At 36.2% G+C, this 23,788-nt stretch overlaps 1 protein-coding gene across 1 annotated transcript; it reads left to right on the top strand.

The window, feature by feature from the left end:
* Positions 1 to 6,054: 6,054 nt before the first annotated feature.
* MANEA (mannosidase endo-alpha) lies at positions 6,055 to 21,018 on the top strand. Its single transcript, XM_059830826.1, has 5 exons — positions 6,055 to 6,106; positions 12,529 to 13,121; positions 16,517 to 16,626; positions 19,037 to 19,113; positions 19,823 to 21,018. Exons 2-5 carry the CDS (start codon positions 12,572 to 12,574, stop codon positions 20,457 to 20,459), a joined length of 1,374 nt encoding a protein of 457 aa, XP_059686809.1. The 5' UTR covers positions 6,055 to 6,106; positions 12,529 to 12,571; the 3' UTR covers positions 20,460 to 21,018.
* The last annotated feature ends 2,770 nt before the right edge of the window (positions 21,019 to 23,788 follow it).

Raw genomic sequence — 23,788 nt, 5'->3', positions numbered from 1 at the left:
GTATTTATGCTTAATTTATGACTCCAAATTTAAACTTGTTGTATACTGGGAAATTAGACAAATAATTTACGTCAACCAGCAATCCTTTAAAAAAATAATTAAAAATTGTACATTTGTTCATAATTATTCACCTATAGATTAATCATGTACCTCACGGGCAAAACGCCTTTTATGACAGTTACATGTCTCAATGGGAAATTTATTAGTGCTTCGTTTATTCCTAAAATAAAAGCTAGTAAAAAATTGGAATTGCAAACATAGCACATTGTTTGATACTTGTACATCCTCATCACTGATGTTCCACAAAAAAAAAAAGTCATACTACTAACGATAATACTCGTGTATAGGCAGTAATTGAGCACCTGCTCCCTTTGAACCTCACAGTTTTGAACACTGGTGGTAGTTTATTTAACTGCGCAGTGGGTTATGCAATCTCAATCTTCGCTGGGTCCCTTGCAAGACTAGAAGAACTTTTTTCATCCTGCAGAGCTATCCTGACCACAAAATAAAATCACTAGGCTGCTGCATCTTGAGAAACGTAATGGGCACTCTAAAATGGGGCCTCTTAAAACTGCAAGACTACAGCCTGTTTGAATATACGATAAGGGAAATCTATGCATGTTTGCATTTTATACGTAAATTGTCTTTCATGTCAATAAGAACAGTAGTTATTTCTTAAAGTTTGTATGCATTAATGCATGACTAACAGCTGAAATGCTTGATTACTCTTAGAAGTGTGATGAAATACTATTAATACTAACCCAACTAAGGATGCTTAAATGGTATTGGAACACTCTGAATCCAAATGGATATATTTTAAAAGAGTACCCGCAGGCTAAATGTGTCACATTTTTTTAAACTCTCCCTTGCTTTGGCTCCTTTTCTTGCCAATACCATCTAACTCAGATATTTTTAAAGCATATATCACCCTGTCATCTAAACATTCATTTTCCTTTGAAGAACTATTTCTTCTGCTGCAACTGCTGAAAAGAAAGGAAAAAAAAAAAGAAAAAGAAAAAAAATTTAAAATCAGTGCATAAGACTACCTAGGCTGAATTGTGTTTTCTGGCAGAAGAAGAAAACATCATTGTCTCATCACAGTTCATTTAATCTGAGAGGAAGCACAAATGAGGCTTCTAATTTGTGAAGGAGATGAGACTCCAAATCAAATACATCCGCAGATTGATAAGCACTCCAGGGAAAATCTTGAAAACAATATGTAAATTCTTTCCGTACCATTTTCTTTATGGGCAGAGAGAAGAAAAATTTTTCCCTCACCCTCTAAAATGTAACTTTATTTCGAACAAAACAGTATCAGAAAGAGTTGCGTTTTAACCGGCTATACCTTTCCAGAAAAGTTCTTAAAACTTAGTAAGAAATGAAAGAAAAAGCACATCCAAATATATGCTAACGTAAGCGATGTGCAAAATATTTTCTGCATTCATTGCCCAGTAAATAACCTTCATACAAATCCAATATCTACAACAGCACATCGTTCAATAAGCTTGGTAAGCACTCCTATATGAACCAGGTATACAACATTTTGGCCTTGTAAAAGTATTAGCTACATTAGATTATTTATTTCTGCAAGTAAAGGAAATTTCTACTTGCATACATCGCCTAGACATACAAAAGTAAGTAGAACTTCCTGAGGTGAGTACAGTACATGTCCAATGGCTATAATTCCAACCTTTTTTCTAGCTTGTCCCATTTTTTTTTTAAATTTCACAACACAAATTAAAAAAAATATGCAAAACCCACTGTTTTCTAAGGAAAAACACTGGTTTTCTAAATTTTAAAATTACTTTAGACTCTGACATAACTTCTAAATGTATAGAATAGCTTCATTTCTGAAAGGCTGGAACAAATCCGTATTACACACAACAGTTTAGTGAACTAGTCAATAAATCCAGGGATTAGTTTCATAACACAAAAAGAGCATGGCCTTTAATAAGGCTTGTTTATATTCGCAGCTTGAACGTCTACAGTAGTCCATGGCCTGCAGTCAGGTAATATGGCTGTGTACTATTGAAGTCCTCATAATCAAAGCTTTCACTGCTCTAAATAATCTGAGCAACTAGTCTTTACTTTTTCAAAATTACCTCTCCAAACTTGTAAGAAGCAGGCGTATAGCTATCCAAATCCCAAACCCCACCAAAATATTACAGTATCTCTGCTGCTGTTGACATCTTTAGGTGAAAAATGGACCAGGACTTTGCCGTTTTCTGTAGCACAAAAGCCAGGTTGTCTTTAGCTTCTCCCTAGGAAAATGTGGGATGCAGCAACAGGATGTGTTCAAGGCACATGTGGACGTGGCATTGCGGGACATGGTTTACTGGGCATGGTGGTGTTGGGTTGATAGTTGGACTTGATGATCTGACAGGTTGTTTCCAACCTTAGTGATTCTGTAATAAGAGGGTCTGGGAAAAAGGATTCAAAGAGGTAGCTGTGTATCAGAGTTTCACAAAACTTCAAACAAGGAGCTCTGGAGTAAGAATGACTACCAGAAGGAAAATATTTTTTTGCTCTCTCAGTGTCCAGAGGTGTAGTGGGTTGACCTTGGCTGGATGCCAGGTGCCACCAAGCCGCTCTATCACTCCCCTCCTCAGCAGGACACGGGGGGAGAAAATAAGAAAGAAAAACCTCGTGGGTCAAGATAAAGGCAGTTTATTCCAGCAAAAGCAAAGGCCGCATGCGGAAGCAAAGGAAAACAAAAGATTTATTCTCTACTTCCCATCAGCAGGCGATGTCCAGCCACTTCCCAGGAAGCAGGGCTCCAGTACACATAGCAGTTGCTCCAGAAGACAAACATAAATAACAAATGCCCCCCTCCCCCTTCCTCCTTCTTCTCTTAGCTTTTATTGCTGAGCAGACATCATATGGTATGGAATACCCCTTTGGTCAGTTTGGGTCAGCTGTCCTGGCTATGTCCCCTTCCAAGATCTTGCCCACCCCCAGCCTACTGGTGAGGGGGGAATGTTGGAGAGACAGCCTTGGTGCTGTGGAGCACTGCTCAGCTGTAGCCAAAACACTGGAGTGTTATCAACACCCTTCTAGCTACCAATACAAAGCACGGCACTATGAGGGCTGCTATGGGGAAAACGAACTCCATCTCAGCCAGACTCAATACAAGAGGGATCCAATTTTATCAAATACTTAGTAAGCAAAGAACAGGATTAAAAATGAAGCATCAGGATTAAAGTATTGATGACACATTTTCAGTATCAAGAGGAAAAGAATGAAAAGGAGTACAAGAAAGAGGGATGTACATTCCACGTTCAAGTTAGTATTATTTGTATTCCGACTCTCTATGAGTATTTTCCTATCTGGGAATATAGCTCAGAATTAAATTTCAATATTCGATTACATTTCATTAGATTCCTAAAATTAAAAACCTCATTTGTGTTGTCACTAAATGAATTGTGATGGAACAATAAGGTTTCCAGCTCCTGGCTTCTTACCTAACTTAGTCTCAAGGGAATTTGTTTTTCATACTTATGTCTGAGAATTCTCTCCTAAATATTCTAGGACAAAAAGTGATTAGGACAAAAAGTGATTATAGTAAGGATCTGAAAAAGTAAGGAAGTGTAAGAAAGAGAGGGATTCATGATTTTGAGACAGATAAGACTATTGAGAATAGAAGGAAAGGCTACAAGCACAAGCTATTCCCTCTTTTGTGTTTGTTCTGAAGCCAGAACAGTGTGTTACAGCTATTATACCCACAAACAAAGAACAAGTGAGAAGATACAGAATATAATGGAGGACAAAATTATGGAAGCTGCAGGAAAGATAAGAATACACACTGTAAACAGGCTAGGGAAAAGTACACCTTGATCTAACACAGAAAAATAAGCAAGCATAAGAACAAGAAAGAAAAAGAAATATAACAGAAGATATTAAAAAAGGAAGTTAACCAACAATATTACCACAATCATATTAACCTTCCTTGTTCCACCTAAACTGAACATAAATATTTAATTGCCTTACTGTGCAGAAAGGCTTGGAGAAAATTATGTGATATAACAGTTTTGGTTTGTTGGTTTTTTAAAACTTAGCAAAAATGTTCCGACATAATACAACTACGCCAGAACAACAAATTTTAGGGTTCTTTTTCCTCTGATTAAATGAATATATTTTTTCTTTCTGTTTATTTCCTAACACTAGTAATTTTTTATCGTGTAAACACTGGAACATGACCAAATGAAGCATCAGATTTACTTTTTCCACTCTTAAGTGTTCTGATTATCTTATTTTCAAACAAAATTTCTTAGTTTCAGTAGTTCTTCCACATGGTAAAAAGAAAGTGAAAATTAAAGTCATGTCCTCCATAAAATAGAAGTGAAAAGCACCCTTATACTATATTTTCTTTTGAAAAAGAGAAAGAAGGAAAAAGAAGAAAGAAAAAAAGAAGAAAAAAGAAGAAAGAAAAAAAGAAAGAAAAAAGGAAAAAGCAAGAAAGAAGAAAATGAAAGAAAGAAAATGCAGTAAGAGAAAAATTTTGTAAGACTGTGAGGAAATTACATGGATATCAAGTTTTCAAGTTTCAGTCTTCAGTCTATTCATACGCCAACTCATTTATTATTAAAGCATGACATTCCTGAATCACTTACAACATATTCCCTGTTAATGAAATTATTCAGATACTCACAAGAAATAATATTAGAAATAAGCATTACTGCAAATGTATTTCCCATCAGAGCACTCAGACAGCATAAAGAAAACAGCATGCAACAATTCTGTCTGTCAATTTTCTCAGAACTCAAGGAGAACCATGGGAGCTGTTGAATTTACTTGTTTATCTTGTTTATATCTACAGTGTGAGACACTAATTCCAAGTATTTTCATCCACTTACGAGGTGAAATACTGCCTCTGTTGAAATCAGTGAGAGTTTGCTATTGATTTCACTGAAACCACAATTCGGTCACTGATTGTACTCCGTTTCTTTCAGGGCTTAGAAGGGTTCTTAAAAAAACAACTAGGCAAACTACACCACAGGGTTCCTACTCATTATAGTCACTTTTCATTAGGCAAAGGGAAGAAATGTTTTCATTCTATAAGAAAACTGTGCTGTTTACCTAGTGTAACAATTTGTATAGAGTCAATCCGAAGTGCTCATCAACAAGTGTTCTTGACAGACTTCTGATGTTACTGTAGAAAATGGGTATTTTTTTCATTGATTTGGTTACTAATCTCATTATGGCAACTATTCATAGCCCATTTTCACTCTTTTGCAAAAAAGAAAGAGTAAAACACACATGAAGTGTTAGCGTATGAAACATCAGTGAAACCATTTTTACAGTATTGCAATTATATGCAATTACAAAATGACTGTGTAACAGGAGTACTCATCACACTTCCCTTCACCTGTATTTTCCTGATTTATTCCCATATAGCTGACATGGTACAAAGATGGGCAATTAACACAACGCACTGACTTTCTCAATGCATCACCATCTTGAGTGCCTTACTCTCAGGTAGAGTGTGAACGACCACCCTCAGCAGTGCAGAGGTGCCGCTCTTTTAGACAGTACCGTGCATCATCCACAGATTTAAGCCACAGGCTTTAACCAGCCATTACCATTGAGCAAGTTCTTCCCCAGCTGAAAAGCAACCAACAATCCAGCAATGAACTTCCAAGAATTGAAGAGTTTTCAGGCCTTTTGAGTAAAAAAGGCTATTTCACAGCCCAAGGAGGTCTAACACGCAGCTGCTCACGTCCTCTTTTCACAGAAGAAAAAGGCAAGACGCCCCAGCGAGCACCCGGCCGCAGGCAGGCTGACGAGCTCGGCGTCCCCCCCGCAAGCCTGCAGTAACGGGCGCTGAGGCCTCACAACCGCACACGAAGAGCGCGGCTGCGGCCGCGGCTTAGCGGGTCACCACCCGCCCCCTGCCCACAAAGAGGCTTCCTCCACAGCCTCGCCACGCCGCCCCCGCGCATGCGCGCCTACTGGCGCAGGCGCACCTGCCCCCCCGGCCTCGGCGGAGCGGTGCCATCCCGTCTTAGAGCCCTCCCTCGGCCTGCCTAGCCGCTGCCGGCTCCCCCACCAGTACGTCCCGCTTGCCGCCCGCCCACCGGCCGTCGGGCAGCGCCCCTCCTTCGGGCGGGTGAGTAACGGCAGCGGTCCGCGGCGCACCTGTTCTGGCGGCCCTCCCCGGGCCTCAGCTGCGCCGCGGGCGCCGCTGCCGGCCTCGGGGGCTGGGGAAGGGGCAGCGAGGAGACGGCTGGGCTGGGTGCTGCGGCCTGCGGGGCAGCCCTGGGCTCCTCGGAGTCGGACCCTGCTGGGGCGCTCCTCCGGGCTGGGAGAGGCCGGGAGAGGAGGGGAAGGCGCCCGCCCCCGCCCGCCGTTATCAAGCCGTTGTGGAGGGCCCGGGGACGCCGCTGCGCGGTGCCCTCCCTCCTCGCTCCTGTGAAGGCCCCTCGCCGCGCCTCTCGCCCGCGGCAGATGCTCAGCTTCTGGCAGGGTGCTTGGCTGAAGGCTCCGGCGCTGGGCTCGTCGGTGTTGGAGAGAAGTGTGAACGCTCGTACTTTGGTGCTTTGCTTAGGGAAGGGGAGCAAGGCGGCAAGCTGGCTTCGCTCCCCTGTCTTACTTCCTCGCTCTGCAGCTGCCTGTACTGTGAACTGCCGCGGGAAACTCCCGATGAGGAAGCAGGCTGAAGGTTGCTTTCTTTTCATGGTCTGCAGCTGCCCAAAGTTAGGTGTGTGTTTCAATGTCCTTTCAAAGCAAGAGAACGCCGGCATGTTAAAATCAAATACTCTTGTATGTTAAATATAATTTAATGCTGGAGGCTGTCATATCACATTTAGAACAAGAAAATGCAGCAGGATTGATTTTTGTTCTTGCTGCTATGTTTCTTAAATTCAAATCTGGGGAGCAAAAAACAAAAAAAATCACATTCCCTGTTTTGTGAATGATACAGTTATGCATGTTAGAATTGCCATATTTTAAATACCTCTTTATAAATTGGGTGGACCAAAAAGAAACCTTATTTTATTGGAAGTGCTTAAAAATATGCATATTTTGTATGTAATCACAATTATAAAGTGACTGCATGCTGTGTGTAATGTCTTCTTCCATTGTTAATGATTTTCAAGGGATTTTTTAAAAAAGTCTTCAGAAAAAAACTTCTATGCAGACACTTTTTGAGAAATTTCCCAGTTTTTCTGATAGTAGAAACACTCTTGAGGCTCTCATAAGGAAGATGTAGTCAACTTCTCTTGCTTTTTTTAATTATTTGTGTTCCCCAGACCAGAATGTGCTATGTAAATGCAGTGGTTTGGACAGACTTTTATCAGCCCTTGGGGAAGTTTACTAAAATTTCACCTGGTCAATCACTTGGGAACCAAAGTAATGTTTCTAGGTGCACATCTACAGTGTAACTCCAGCATGAAGTGCTTTGAAAGCCTAGAAGCTTCATCTCTGTCTGGAGCTGATCTGTAACTTGAGAGTTTTCAGGTTCTTCGAGCAGGGAAATCTTAGCAGAAGCTAAGCTTAGAAAACTTAGCTGAGAAGCTTTGATACCAGCTGTGAGCTACCAACCTCAGTGACTTTTGGACGACCTTACCCTTGCATCAAGTCAGATTTTTAGGCCTTTCTTCTGTATTGCACTTTCATGTGTTATGTTTAAGGAACATCAGAACAAATAAATTATAGTATTTGCTGGTTCTTAGTAAAATAGATAAATCTGTTTTATCTGAACATGCTTTCTTTGCATTGCATATTTCTCCTTTGGAATCAGTAAAACTGGAAAAAACAACCTATAGGGTGGGGTATTGAAACTTGAGTTATCATATGACCAAAATGATCTAGAGTAATTAAACCCTTTTTTTCTCTCTGACTAAAGAAACATCCTTGTTTTGGGAAACGTGATGGGGGAAAAAAACCTCTTTTGTCATCTGTCTGTACTATTTTTTTTTTTTTTCTTCATATAGTGGAAAGGTCAAACGGAAGGTTTGCCTGCAGCATAGCTTAAGGGTATAAAAAGCAGCAGTGGGGGAGAAAAAAAATACATCACGGTCAAGCATGAACTTGAATGGGAGAGGTTATCCTTGAGACAGGCTTGCTATTAAGTTTGGAGAACAGTTTAGAAAAATGCTTCAGCTTTTTTCATGCATGCAAATTTATTTATTTTTTCATGGGGATATTAGTTGTTTCAGGAAGAACAGCTGGAGGTTTTATACTACTGTGATAAGTTTCATACAATTTATTCCCACATAAGAAACAAATTAATTTGGAACAGAGATGGTCATGGAGGGATAAATATACTTACATTTATTTTGTGCTTTTAAGTCAATATAGCAGCTTACAAACTAAAAGAAAAATAACTGAGTAGAATTTTTTTGGAGAAGAAATTTTTTGGACTGAATGTTATGGAAATATAGGTTCTACCCTTTCATGGTAAAGCTTCATATTTTTCTGATGTGTGACAAAGGAAATTGTAGTATCTGTAATCATAAAAGGAGAAACCAAAAGACATCAGTTGACTTCTGTGCTTTTGGTCTGGACCTGAAGGTAACAACTCATGATTGGGGAAGGTGTGTGTGTAGTGAAGAGTACATTGACAAAGTTACCTGAAGATTCTGACTTCTTCAGGCACCTTTCAGTGGAAAATTTGCCAAAGGACTTTCCAGTATGCAGTGACTGGGTGATTAAAAAAAATGAAAAAAAAAAAAAAAATATTTAAAAATATGTAGTGTAGTGCACAGAGTGAAGAAAACAGTTTTAATTTCACAGTAATGACCTGTGAGCTCATTTTTACCACTCAAGAACTAAATTTAGGCATGATGATAATTCTGTAGTCAGGTTGCATGCATTAGCTGTGAACTGAATTGATAGAAAGCAGAAGTTTTTGAAAAAGGGCTAAGGAGCAAAATTAAAAATAAAGGGGAGAAAAAAAGCATATTGAAAGTCACGCTGTATTCAAACGTGCTCCCTTAATTTCAGAAAGGAAGGTTGTAGTGGCACTGAAACAGTACAGAAAAGAAACACCTCAAAAATGTTTGAATGTATCCAATGATAGGGATACAATATGCAGATTAGACAGACTAGAAATTGCTGTAAAGGAAAACTCGGAGAACCTGACAGAAGCAATTAAATTATTAGTGAAGTAGAAAATATAAATAGTAATAATTAAATGTAAACAAATGCTTGCTTACTCTCCCTTCTAATTTGAGAAGTAGGGGCATCAAATTGAACTAACAGGTGAGTTTCTAAACGGAAGGTGTTTTTTTCATATTGAACAAAGAAATGACCTTTTGTTCAAGAAATCTCCAATCCACAAATAGCCGAAGATGCCTAACTATTCTGGTAAAGCATTGCTATGTATTGGACCTGTTCTTTGCCCATAGGCAGAGACTGGTGATCTAAACTAACTCATTCTTCCTTCTGACCTATTACAGGTGGAGTTTTTTGTTCTTTTAAAATGAATTTGCTAGGCAAGAGAAAGAGCTTGAACTACTTACGTATTTGGCTGGTACAGCAATATGGGTCAACAAACTTGGGGTTAGAATCCAAAAGCTACTACTAGTTAACAAGTCATCGTGTGAGTCAGAGTAACTGTCTGCGTGTGAGATCTTAATCTGCATAAAGCTGAAGTTACTCAGGCTGACTTTTTCCTACTGAGAAAGGGAATTGCTCTTGGATCCAAATGAACCCAACAGTCCAAGGCAAGATACTTCATAAGTATGTAGGAATGACCTGTGTACCTCAGTAAATTGCAGTCAGATTCTAAAATTTGCCTGTCCATGAGAGAAATACAAAATCACAGCGATGCAATCTCTAATGGCTGTTGAATCAGAAATGTATTTTAAGATTTTTCCAGTTCCAAGAATAGACGTAACTTCAAGTAGCTGTTTCACATGGCATGTTTGCTCAGTCTGTTTCCTCAATATTACTGTTCTGCTGTGGCACTAGCATTGATGAGCATAATTTATCTGTCACTGTCTCTAAAGAGGAGCTCTGAACAAGATTAAATGACATAATGCAAGCATTGCCAACCTGTAGCTCTTCAATGTAGCTTTTACAGTACAGGTATCTATGACAGGCCTGAATTATGTCATCGTTATTGAGACTGATGTCTCCCCAAAACTCAAGCCTTTACCATAGGTATCACTTACTTGTTCTAGCAATTTTGCACTTCGATGCTGAGCCTCTATATAAGCATACTAGAGGTTCATAATATGCTATCGTAGACCAGGGTCTGTCCTTACGCCAGTCAAATTTTAGTAAGTATGCCACTCATTTTTTTAATACACTTTCAGGATAAATATTTATTGAAATAAGAACGTGGAGCACTAAGATCAGTTCCTGGCACTTCAGAAAAATCACTTTATGATAGTGAAATCTTGATGCAGTAGAGGAGGAATTTAGTAGCAGATACGTCAAGCAAAGAATAAAAAGGAACAGTTTCTTCGATATGGAATAGGAAATCCCAAATGAAAGACCTTATGAACATTCTAATTATAGACATTACAGCATGAATTCTTTTTTACAGGAGAGATGAGATAGTAATTGCAGAAGTAATTTATCACTGGCAGTCCTGTATGTTGTTTGATAAAGATCAATAGCATCTGGGTTAAATTAAAGAAAACTGAATACATTAGCCAAATGAATAATATTGTTTCCTTTAAAAAAAAAATAAAATCCTGACCCTTTAGAAAACTTCAGTTTGTCTAATTCAAAAATTGAGTTAAACTCGCAGGGAAGGGTAGCATGATAGACTAGAAAGAAGACTGAAAAGGTCAGGAAAAGTAGTAGAAGTAGTTTAAATGTATTAGAAGAAAAATGTTCTGGACTCGAAATAATCTTTTTGACAGAATTCTAAGATCTTGGGATGGATTGTGAGCTATAGAAAAAGAACACTGTAATTTGATGTAAAGTGACGTGAAATCAGTTAATGAAGTCTTAAATGAAGTACCATAAGCATCTATGCTGTAAAATCATGTTCCCTGACAGTAGCCAAAAGTATGGTTTCACAATCCAGTTGGGCAAAATGAGCAGCATCATTTTAGTTTTCATCCCTTCCCCCATCTGTGCTATTAACTCATTCATTGGCATTAGTGCTGTGACTGATACTCATTCAGCTGAGTCAGCTCTCTAACAAGGTAAAAGTGCATAGGGTTTTTTTTGTTGTTTATTTTTGAGATGTTAACAGGGTTTTGCTGTTGAAATGTATGAGTGACCTTACTGTGAAAACTACATGAATTCCACAGGTAACTAAAAATAGACAGCAGGATGAATGGATCAAGGTTGGAAATGGAAGCAGAACTTCCCTTTTTGGCAGTGTCATACTGCTAATCCAATTTAGGCTGTACTGTTAAAAAGTATATTCTAAAATTCCTCATCTAAAATTATCACAGCAGTAACAAATAGAGTGTTGTGACAACTGAGCTATGTGTTAATGCACTTTAACAGTAGTAAAGAGCATGGGTAGGAAACTAAGGTGAGATACTTTGTAAGTATTTTAAAACAACCTGTGTATATCTCCGTAAATTAAAGTAAGATTCTAAAATTTGGACATAGGTGACAGTAATACAAAATCACAGCTATGCTATGTCTAATGACTGTAGAATCAGAAATTTATTCTAAGATTTTCCAGTATAGTGTTGTCAGTTTTATGCATAATCTTGTTCCACATAATTCTGTGGTAACCTAAATTTCGTTAAATCCTTTCTCTGTCTCTTTTGTGTTTAATGTTCAAAAGGAATTAAATAAAGTAACCAGGCATTCCATTATACCAATTTTCTTCCCTCTACTTTCAGGGCTCAAATCTTGCTGTGTACTGTTGGTCTTGTTTTGAACTTAGTCCTGGAATTCTACATGAAGTGTCAGCAGCTGTGACATTGTACTAATAGGCTGCCAGCAACTAACTTGCAGGCTTTCTGGTTGAGGTACATCCTTAGTGCTATGTTGTTTTTTGTTTACATAATTCAGAAAACAAATCAGAATTTCAGATATGTAAAGTTGCAAAGCATCACTGTTTTGACTTTAATTTCCCAAAGTATTTAGTCAATGTATTGGTTAACTGAACACAAAGTGGTTGGTCCAAAGCCAGTAAATAGATTAGTAAATGAAACCTGTATTCTGAACATAAGCTGTACTTCTGTCATATCCCATTTTGTCCTTTACTGTTGTTCTGCTACATTATTCTCCTTCCATGGCTTCTGCTTTTTTTCTTCTATTTTCTGTGCTATTTCTATCAGACTTGTCAAAACATGATAGTTCTGAAATAATGTAACCAGAATTTCCATTTCATGGGATTTATTTGGATTAGGCAAACAATGAAGTTCAAAAGTAAGATGTTTTATAAAATACGTGAGTCCTTGGTGGTAGAACCTCAGAACCTGACACACATTCTCAAATGCAGAAATATTTTTTGTTCCACTTGACCCCCCATAAAGGTCTGTTAGCTATGCAGTCAGTGTATGCGTTACATTTTATTTCTATTATGTAGAAACTTTATGAAGCATTTCATACTGTTGAATTAGGTAATTAAGAAATCTGACTTTAAAATATTTGTCTTTTGATCAGTTGCGGCCAAAATCCTTCTGTTTGGATTCTGAACTATGACATCATGGCAAGATTTCGCAGAAGAACATGCATCATTTTGTTGCTTTTTATTTTGTTTATTTGCTCCATAATGATGGCTTTGAAGACTCTGAGACCTGACAGAGCTGGCTTTGGGGATCCATTTGGACTTGGTTTATTGCCTGAGCTTCAACAACGGACAGCGCTCTTAGACAATAAACAGAATTCACTAAATAGGGTTCAAGGAGATACTGTAACGCCTGTCAGTAATTTGCATAGTATCGCGGTCAATACTATGAAAGCATCTATGCCTCCTGTAAACAAGCTGGAAGAAGAGCTGTCTTCTCCTAATTATAACTTTCACATATTCTACTATAGTTGGTTTGGCAATCCACAGTTTGATGGTAAATATATTCACTGGAACCATCCATTGTTGCCACATTGGGATCCCAAAATTGCGAACAATTATCCAAAGGGAAGGCATAATCCTCCTGAGGACATTGGGGCCAACTTCTACCCTGAACTTGGATCTTACAGTTCCAAAGACCCTTCTGTCATAGAAGCCCACATGAAACAAATGCGTTCAGCTTCAACTGGTAATGAATGTTAACGTTTCAGCATGTTGTTCATTTATCCAGCCTTAAATATGTGAATGAACACAACTGACCCATTCTTCCATTTTTTCTGTGTACTTCTGGAAATGTCTGAAACTAGTAAATGTCTTTTTGTATTTCTGAATTTTAACCCCCAACCAAAACCTACATCTTCAAAGCTGTGTCTGATGAGTGTAACAGCACAGAAATGTAAGAACTATATTTGTAATCCTGTAGGTGCACATAATTCATTACTTACTGTTAAGCACTGATAACATATGTAGAAAATACAGAAACCATTGCTAGAATATATTGTCTGTGTATTTTGTTTTTGGAGATGAATACTTCAGTTTTAAGAACAGGTTTCAGTAAATGACGTTAACATGGTTATGGAGCAGTCTGTTCAAATAGGAGTGGGGTTTTTTTCTGAATACTTTGTGTATAATAACAATTACGTATTCATACTTCGAAGAGCAAGGAGGATTATAGCTTTTATACAATCTATATTTTAGGCAGGGTATTTATAGGTGTTCTTATTAGCTATGGAAATGTGTAATCCAGACCTTCTTGAACTCGGGTAGGACGGTTTCAGTGTGGCTAATTATAGTTTATTTCTTTGTCGAAAAGTATCTTTTTTTCCCAATACAAACTGATGTTGCCTTTCTCTAAATAAGATGGACTATATACATAAGAATATTCAATATATTCAATATATTTTTGGTGTCATTCTTTGTTGTTGGGCTTTACGGTCCTTTTTATGTTCTTCATCTGTAAAATAAGCAGTCATATAGGCTAATAATAAACTCTGAACAGCTTCTGTAAATGTAGTTGAAGCAACATGACCAGAGTTTATAGGATTTTTCAGAGTGCTAATCACCTTGAATTGAATCACTTCCATTCACCTGATCATTAAGGTTTGATGTAATTGTTACATTCCCATTGGTAGTGTTTACTTGTATAATGTTTACTTCTTGGTTATTATTTTGTCCCGTTTTTTAACCTAACCTGTATTTTATATAAGGATTAATACAAACATAGGAAATTTCTCACCCTTTTCAGTAATACTGTAACTCCATTAACAGGAACACCAGCAACAGTGGGAAAACTTGCAGAGAAATCTCAGGTATTAGTTGCCAGTAAACACTTTTAGTCTTATTCCTGATATTTGTCAAAAGTGATTTTTTTTTTTTTCTGCTGTTATTCTGACTTACAGATTTAAGTACACTTGAATTTGTTCTCTTCTGTCTAGATTTGACCAACATAAATCATCGAAGTTTTTTCCTCAGGTCAATACTTCGCATATTGCATCTTTTTTTTTTTACAAGAATTATACTTTGTTCATTTTTTCTCTACTGTGAAGTTGACTATGTACAGTTTCTTCTTTTTGTCTCTTAGCCAATGACTAATCCATGACTGCATTTTACATTCTGTCAAATAATAATTTTTTCTTCTAGCCTTTTTTGAATCTTTATCAAGGATCTTACAAAAGGAGAAAAATGTAAGTGGTTCTTTCAGCCAATATTGTGTAATGATCAAAGGCATACAAGAGATTGGAGCATCAGGAGTCTTATGCAGAGCTTCCTTGTATTCTTATGTTTTACAATTCTTTCCTTATTTATTAATTTCCTAATTTTTAACAGATTAATACAATAGATTTTATTCCTGATTGCTTGGTGAAATTTATTTTTTTGCACTAGCCTATTTTTGTGGTAGTCCAGTTTGAAGTCCTTCCTTTGACTTGAATGACTCTACTCTGGTTGTAAACATGTTTATGCTATTGTTTTTGGCATTGAGTCCATCCTTTTTTAGACTCCTGAAGTGGTACATGGCTGACTTTTTTTTAATCACAGGAAAGAAAATATTAAGTAGTCTTTCTCAGGGAAAGACCAATGCAAATGTGAATTTAGGTTCCTTGATGAACAACTCTCTCTCCTGAACTTTTCCCTTTTTCCTAAAGGTATAGAAGAGGGTCTTGACAGATGTATTCAAGATACCTTGAGTGTAACCTGAGTTTATTGCTGCTGTTCTACTTGTCCTTTACATCTTACTCATTTGAATTATGTCCTTTTCTTTTGTGTGAAATAAAAGATAGGGTGATAAAATGCTGCAAAATACTTCATTTTTCTTGTCCTTGAGCAGACTATCTCTTGTGTTAGTCTATTATTTGTGATTCTCTTTTTGATAAAATGGGGACAGAATGTGCTGAGGGTAGTTGAACTAACTTCTATGTATAGTGAGCTCAAATTTCTGGTTTTGATGTTAAAAGGTGATTGTGTATTCACTTTAATTTATGCTTTCTTTTTCATAATTTTGGACTTGTTTGTTTGGAAATTGTTAGTCAGAAATGTTACAATGTTAGTAAAATGGATGAAATTTAGGGTATATACTTCCTTATCTCAGTGACCAGATTTGTGTACTTAAATCTTTACCTAGTTAAAAAGAATCACATTGACTTACTCTTCCATATGTTTTAAATAGTATTGTTAGGAAAATATTCCTACATCAGCATTTCATGTATTTCTTTCTGTCTTACCTTCTTCATGATGTTATTTCCAGCTACACACCTAAAAGGTCTACCTTATTTATCTGACAGCATTTTATTTTAGAAGGAAAGGGTTTTTAGCCTTTCTGAAGACGTATCTGTTCTTTTGCTTTAATAGAGAGCATCAGGAAAATTTACAGTATAGGGACATTGTATTTGTTGTCATCTTTTTTGACAGAAATAGTAACATCCTTAAATTATTGAGAGTTACTCAAGCATTTTTTTAGGTAATAAATTTAAAAACTAATTTCACATTGTTGGAAGAGCGGATTACACCATACACCATAGTAACTACTTTTAGCAAGAAGGAAGGTTGTGGGATTCCAGTCACTGCTTCTAGTATGAAATGGTTGTTTTGTAGTAGAGCCAGAGGTACAATGAAGAAATATGGTGGGAGTAAAGTTTCATAAAATAAGAATCTCTTTCATCGCATGCATAGCACTCATCTCTTGAGTGTTCTCCAGCCCCACGTATCTTGTTATTCCTTGTCTGTACTTTGGCATAGCTATAATGCCTTAGTTGGGAGCATTTTCCTCCTCTTGTTACAACCTGGAGGTTAGGATGCTGTGCTTAAAAGTGGGAGGGAATGGCTGTAAGTGTTAGGCTTGGGACACTGAGCACAGATCTGTTCCCTTGACAGATGATCTTACCACTGTTTGTTTTGTTGTCTTTTAAACAAAGAGAGATGTTAAAATCCACTCTGAGAATACTGAGATTTCGTAATTGGTTAAAAAGTAATTTGAAATTCTTATCTATATTATGTAGGTTTCACATCAAACAATAATTGTAACTCCTGGCAGTGTTATAATGTACATGTTAAACAACGTGATTTAAAACTTAAGTTTTGTATTTTCAGGTGTAATAGTGCTTTCATGGTACCCGCCGGGTATGGCTGATGAAAATGGAGAACCAACTGATGACTTAGTGCCTGTTATTTTGGATTATGCAGACAAATACAATCTAAAGGTAAAGTATTTTTAAGATGCATAAAATAGGAAAGTAAACCTTGCTAAGAGTTTACTACATTTGACTCATGGTGCAGAGCAGGGAGGCTTGTCATGTAATGGTGGCTTCTGTTTCTGTCTCCTATTATGTTGCACTTCTTTGGGTCAAAGAAGCAGGTATGAGTGCCCTTCAAATTACACTGAAATTTGATAAGACCTAAGCAATATTGCCTTATAACTGGAATAAAGATAATAATCTGCCTTTTTTCTGTTTTGGTTCATGTCTAAAGCTTACAGAATCTAAGTTACGCTGTTGTGGATTTGTGTTTTTAGGAAACAGTTTTTAAAATTAGACAATATGTTGTTTTCAAATGAGTCTTGGGAGTTGAGGGAAGTATTACATATTTCAAAATATTATGGAATACAATGATCTATAAACTAAGGAACTTTGAGAAAGAAGAAAGACTAACCTCATTTTTTGCATCACGGTGTAACTTGCTGGTGCCTGATCATAGAGGTCAGGAGCAAGCATCTATGAGTAATAGAGGGTCTTAAGAGTTCTAGTTTGAATGAATGTCTTTATTCCAGAAGGTATCAGGAACACTTGCCTTGGACAGTAAGGTCAGAGAGGTGCTGCCCCGACTTTAGGTAATGCCAGGGCATGACAGGATAGAAAGGCTAAATTACCTGGCTTCCTGAAATAGGTGAAATATCAAATCCATTACAGATTACATGGATTGATCAGTAGAATCTAAAATCATGGTTTGATTTTGTTTATTTGTAGAGTAAAACTTGTATTTTTCCCTTGGGATAAAGAAAAACATGCATTGCCTTTTAGTCTTGCCGAGTAATAAATTTAAGTTTTTAAATTAGCTAAGTAGCTGTATATGTTTCATCTCTGGAGGGTGTTGTCTGTACTGGGGACTAAAAAAAACACCTGTTCATCTGCTCTGGTTTTAGTTGGTCATGCAAATTGTAGATTCTCAGAGAAATTTCCTGTCACTAGTAGCAACTGTAGATTCTTTGACAAGTAGGAGGAAAGTAGGAAGGTTAAGTCAGATACGGAAGTAGTTTTGAAACTGTTAAAAATGCTGTGTGAATTGCGTTATGTGACATAAGTTGTACATATGTAATAGTAAATTATTAAACAGGAAAAAAAGTATTATCCTTCCCCAAAATTTTCAGATCATTTGATGGAGCTTGTTCTCACATAACAGAACTTGTTAACATTCAAGTCTCTCAAAGGAGTCAAGGCAAAATGAAATAAGCTACCAAGGAAAATGCATGTAATAGTATGGTAATGATTGGAATATGGATGGAACTGCTTTTATTGCTTGGAATAATTATCAGAATACATATATTAAGTATAGATGCTACCAGGGAATACTACCTCCACTGTAATGTTTTTAACATTCTTGCACTAGTAAGTTACTACAGTTAAGCGTTAGGAATATCAGTAGACCAAAACCAACATACAAAATACATTTGTATTAAGTCTGCTAAAAGATATGTTCTTTTGATTTGCCTGGTTTTTAGAGCTGGAAATGAAATACGAAATTACAGTGCTCTTCAACCTGTCCTGTCAGTCCTAGTCATTCAGTCTAACACTATTTTTCTATAGTTTGTACCTAATAGAAATAGGTATCGGCTCTACAATGGAAATTTGCTACTGTTGCAGAGTTGTTGAAGACTTTACTAAATGCATTCTGCTCTAAAATTGCTTTTGAAAAACCAGTTGCTTTGTTTAATGTAATATACTCTTCCATTTAATTGTATATTTTAAAACAATGACATTTTTACATTGAAATTACTTTACATGTATAGGTTAAATAATTCCATAAGCTCCAAGCTTGAAATTCAGAGCAGTAGCAATACATTATATTAGATTTAGTTCCAAGAGTTTATCGCTGTTGATAAATCTATAAAATTTTAAATTAAAGTTTTTATATCCCATATCTTAAAATCTATTTTGGCACTGAAAACTCTCCTTGGAGAATTATCTATAGCAAATTTAATACATTGTTTAGAAATTAAATATTAAAATGTTTCATTGGTCATTCAGCTCTTTGACATTCAAATAGATAATATTTTATTTCAATTTTTAGTTCCTGCTGTAGTTTTTTAAGTTTTCTGAAGCATGCTTACTACTTGCTGTAGCCTAGGAAAAGCAAAAGCAGTGTTTTTTGTTTTAACGTAAAAAACTAAATATTTACTCTATTACCAAACTTCCTTGAATCTGAAGCTTCTGATCTTAGCAGTGCAGGAGTTGAATTGGGGTTGGATTATTCTCAAAATAGACTAATGAAAGTGTTTGCTCTGTAAAGAAAGACTATATTTAATGTGACTGGTGCTTGCTTCCTATAATAAGCAGTGCCCGTGTATTCGATAATATTTTACATTTCTGTTGTTCTTACTATGTTTTCACCTTTCAGGTCACTTTTCATATTGAACCTTATAAAGATAGAGATGATCGCAGTATGTACCACAATGTCAAATACATCATTGACAAGTGAGTGCTTTCAGAATGGTTTCTTTTGGGGTTTGTTACATGTTGGTTTAGGGGACTTCTGTACATTGTTTGAAGCTTGCAAGAATATATAAAAATGTGTACTGAGACTGAAGAAAACTATAAGAAACTTTGTTCATATCAGTGGTACAAAACTCAGTCTGTTTTTTGAATATTGAAGTGTGAATTTTACATAGATACTCAAATGTAAATTGCTTTCAACATTTATTAGTATCACAGATCATGATACTTCAGATTAAGCAGTTAAGTATTAGCTACACGATATATAAATTAAAGATACATTTTTATGTTTTAGTGACAAAACTAGCAGCTAAAGCTTTAATGTGTTGACCTCTAATGATTTTAATTCAGCTTGACAAATTCTGTACAGCTACTAGTTGTTTTCTTTGTCAATGCTACTTAGACTGTCTTATTTCATACTGAATTAGAGAATTGCCCTTCAGAGAAAACGAATACCTATAGCACAGTTTGACACTGAGTTACTAATTTGGAGCAATTTAAAGGTTCTTTGCCAATTCATTATTTAATACTTCAGCAAACACTGGACTGAAAAAGGCTATTAATTGCTATGTTTTGAAGTGCATGCAATGTCTTTTTAAATTAGATTTTAGGAAAAGTCTTCAGCTCAGATTATAAAACAGTATTTTCCAAATGGCAAAATTTGTTTTAATGATACTTGTTTGCTTTATAGATATGGAGGCCATCCAGCCTTTTACAGGCATAAGACCAGCACAGGCAGATTTCTTCCTATGTTTTATGTTTATGATTCTTACGTAACAATTCCTGAAATATGGGCAAATCTGTTAACTGTTTCTGGATCCCAGACTATTCGAAATACTCCGTATGATGCATTATTCATTGCACTTCTTGTAGAAGAAAGACATAAGCATGACATTCACAGAAGTGGCTTTGATGGAATGTACACGTACTTTGCCACCAATGGCTTCTCCTATGGCTCATCCCATCATAATTGGGCAAGTTTAAAAGCCTTTTGTGATAGTAACAATTTAATGTTTATTCCAAGTGTGGGGCCAGGATATATTGATACCAGTATCCGACCATGGAACAACCACAACACCCGTAATCGTGTCAATGGTAAGTACTATGAGACTGCCTTCAGTGCTGCCCTTTCGGTGCGACCAGAAATTATTTCTATTACATCTTTTAATGAATGGCATGAGGGAACTCAGATTGAAAAAGCTGTCCCCAAACGGACTGGACAGGTGGTTTACCTTGATTATAAGCCCCATAAACCAAATGTTTACCTAGAGCTTACTCAGAAGTGGTCTGAGAAGTACAGAAAAGAACAAGAACAGTGGCTTATGTGAGCTGTTGCTGCTGCAGTTGTTTCCTAATGCATTGACTACATTGAGAAAGAAATTGAGAGCTGAAAAATCTGTTATTAAATGTCTTTATTATAGATATGTTCAAATTATTATATCACTTGAATGTATATGCACTACTACTGAATTTGAATTTTGAAGAGTAAAAAGATGATGAGAATATTGACATTTCTGTCGTCTTGGATACTGTAGTTCAAGAATATTCAGGGAAAATGCTGGGGTTTTGTTTGTTGGGGTTTTTTTTAAACTTTGTAACTTGCATGCTGAGCTTCCAGAACATCTGCATGGGATAAGTCTACATAAGCAAAGTAGAACAAAAATTTGGCATAGTTATACTTACTTCCTTTATTCTTGTAGTTGCGTTTCTAATCAAAGTGATGCTGTAGTCTAAATTTTTATCCTGATAGCTTCTTGCAGGATGCATGTCTGTAATGTGTGGAATAATCGACATCTGCTGTTTTTAATGCTTTGCACAGAGGGAGTTTTTGACATATGACTAGCTTGTGGTAAAAACACTGAAGAGGTATGTGTGATGCAACACTAGTGGGTTTTGTTAATTAATTTAAAAAAAAAAAAGGTATTTGAAAGATTGAGTTCCAAAGAACTGCTGAAAAGATTTCTAGTTTACCTCCATTTGTTCTGTTCAGTACATGGTGCAGACTTTTGCAGATTACTGGACACTGACCAGTAACATAGTTTTTTCTATGTTAATTTGAATTTTTTAAAAAGAAAAATGTTTGAAACTGAGAGTGGAAAAGATTTTTTTGAGGGGAGGAAAAACCCCTAAACTTCCATTGTTATATGTTGTCTGCTGATTGACTGCAGACACAGATCTAGTTTGTTTTTTAAAATGTTTAAATATTCTAAAGCTAGTATCGTACTAGTCCTGCATTAAATATAATTTTAGGAAATGCTTTTTTGTTTCTAATTCAGGAGCAGTCTAGTTTGGTAGCAATGACAGCAACTACCCATTAGTTTAATTTTAAATCAGATTTCTATTTTTGATATAGTTCATCTAACTGTTGCAGGATTCAGAATAGTAGATACTAAAATGTTGTTGCCATTCAGATAAGCTCCCTACCAACACTACCTTTAATACTGTGGTGTGACTGGAAATGAGTACTTCCAGACCTAAGAATCTCACCTTTCAAATGTTGTGATTATTAACTGTTTTTCTTAATGAAGCTTGAAAGGATCAAGTCACATGGATGTGTCTCCTCAGCAGTCTTTTTTTTTTTTTTGGCATTTTCATACAACTTCATAGAAGAGTCCTGAACTTTGGAATAGTAGAAGTTGCAGTGTTTTGTTTATTTGCAGCAAGTATTTAATATGTAGCAAAGTGGGGTTTTTTTATTTATATACAAGGTGCTGATCCTGTGTTTTAGGTCATATGCTGGAACTGTTGTGACCACTAGAATTCCATTGATTTCAGCAGGACCCATGGAAATTACACTCTTTACTCAGTTCTCACAGTAATCTGTCCATGAAGTTGTAAGGTGAATCGTTAAAAAAGACTTCTGGTTAAAAAAGAAAACAAGCCAAAACAGTATGTTTTTTCCAGAAACCTTTGTCATTCCAAATAAACTTAAGCCAGTTAGTACTAGTATTTTCTAGTATGAAAAAGGTTTGTTTTATATATCTTCCACTTATTTACAGTTTAATTCTCTTGTAATTTCTCTGCAGTTGTTAAAGAGATGAAGTGTCATATAATGCCCTCAGCTGCTTGAAAAAAATGCAGAAATGGGGTGACAGATGTATAACCTGGCATGTTGAAGTGTGCCTCTAGAGTTATTGGAGTCTTATTAATATCTCTTCATAATTTTTTGTATTTTCCTACTGCATTTCTGCAAACTCCAAAGTGCTTCTGAAATAAATGTTTACTAATGCTTATTTTGTTTTACTTATGCTCAGGTGGATAAACTGAAGTAGATATAGGTATGACCACAGTCACAAAAAAATGTCTGAGACATATGAAGCACTTGCTAGACTTTTACCACTTCCAAGTTAACCACTCACTCACTTTATTAAAGAAAACTGATTTATATCTTTTTATTATAAATCCGTTAAATAGCTATACATAATTTGTTCTGCTTTTATAGCCCAAAGAGCCCATATATTTATTTTAAATGTGAGGGAATTATAACATTTTTGCATATCAATATTGCATATATTATTTAAAAAAATCTTCTGAAAACAAACCTCCTGAAAAGACAAGTCTCTTTGTTTTTCCTTTGCTTAAACTTTTGTCATCCACTGGTCTTTTCTCACTGTAGTTGTCTGAGCACTTTACTAGTCTTGACAACCTTGCATTCAGCTTTCAGCTCCTTACTTTCTCCTGGTGGCAGTTTATTTTCTCTGTGACTATAAAAGTTGCTCTTTCTCTTGCTGTTTATAGAAATGTTTTAAATTTGTTGTAGAGAATTGTACAACTGAGGTGATCTATCTTGTTTAAAATATAATTTATGGTAACAGTGTAATGGATCTTCATTAGTCTGAAAGACTTCCGTAATTGCTGTGAAGGTATCATTTAGCCCTTGCCATGAAGTGGTATGGGCCATGACACACTGGTGTCTAATGGGATCTTTAGAAGAATTTACAGAATTGCTATAGAAAAGAATGAAAATTAAGCGTCTGGTAATTCATCACCCTGAGCACTTACTGTATTTTTATGTGCTTGATGTGTTTTAATACAAATATGCAACCTGATTAAAATATTGCAGTTTAGAATTTAATTTGATGATCCTAAGGAGAGCTGGTGGAATAGCAGGTACTAGAACTACCCCACCTGCCTGCCCAATACTTTCTCTGTACTTAAAGCGAGTATTAGTGTTACTTCTTCTTATAGGGGATGGAGAGTTTTGCTGATGGATTGCTGCTGCAGTCAGATATTTTTTTAAAATTTTAGTAAAAATAGGTCTGTGGGAGAGGATTTGTACAAATGCAAAGGAGTAAGATTGTTACAAGTGCACAGTTATTGGGGTGAGGGAGGGGGAGGGTGAATGTTTTTAGAAGGTGATTGCTCCAAGCTTCACAGTTACAATAAAAAAAAAACAAGACTCCAGTGTGCAACCAAAATTGGGAGGGAGGGAAGAGGATTTATTATGAGTTTCAGATCTGAAATGGAATTTAAGGAATATCTAGATCCTATTTCACTTCGGCTTCACACCCCTATTACTTCTTGACTAATTGAAAAAAATATTGTAATAATTACTTTTAATATTTTTATACTGATTAATTTCTTTTGACTCATCTTGTTATAGTATGTTATAGTACTTAGAGTGATAAACTACATTTATACAGATTAGGCAAGAAAC

The sequence above is a fragment of the Gavia stellata genome, chromosome 2 (genome assembly GCF_030936135.1).
Source record: "Gavia stellata isolate bGavSte3 chromosome 2, bGavSte3.hap2, whole genome shotgun sequence".
Classification (NCBI taxonomy): Eukaryota; Metazoa; Chordata; class Aves; order Gaviiformes; family Gaviidae; genus Gavia; species Gavia stellata.
This window is presented reverse-complemented; position numbering and strand designations above follow the sequence as displayed.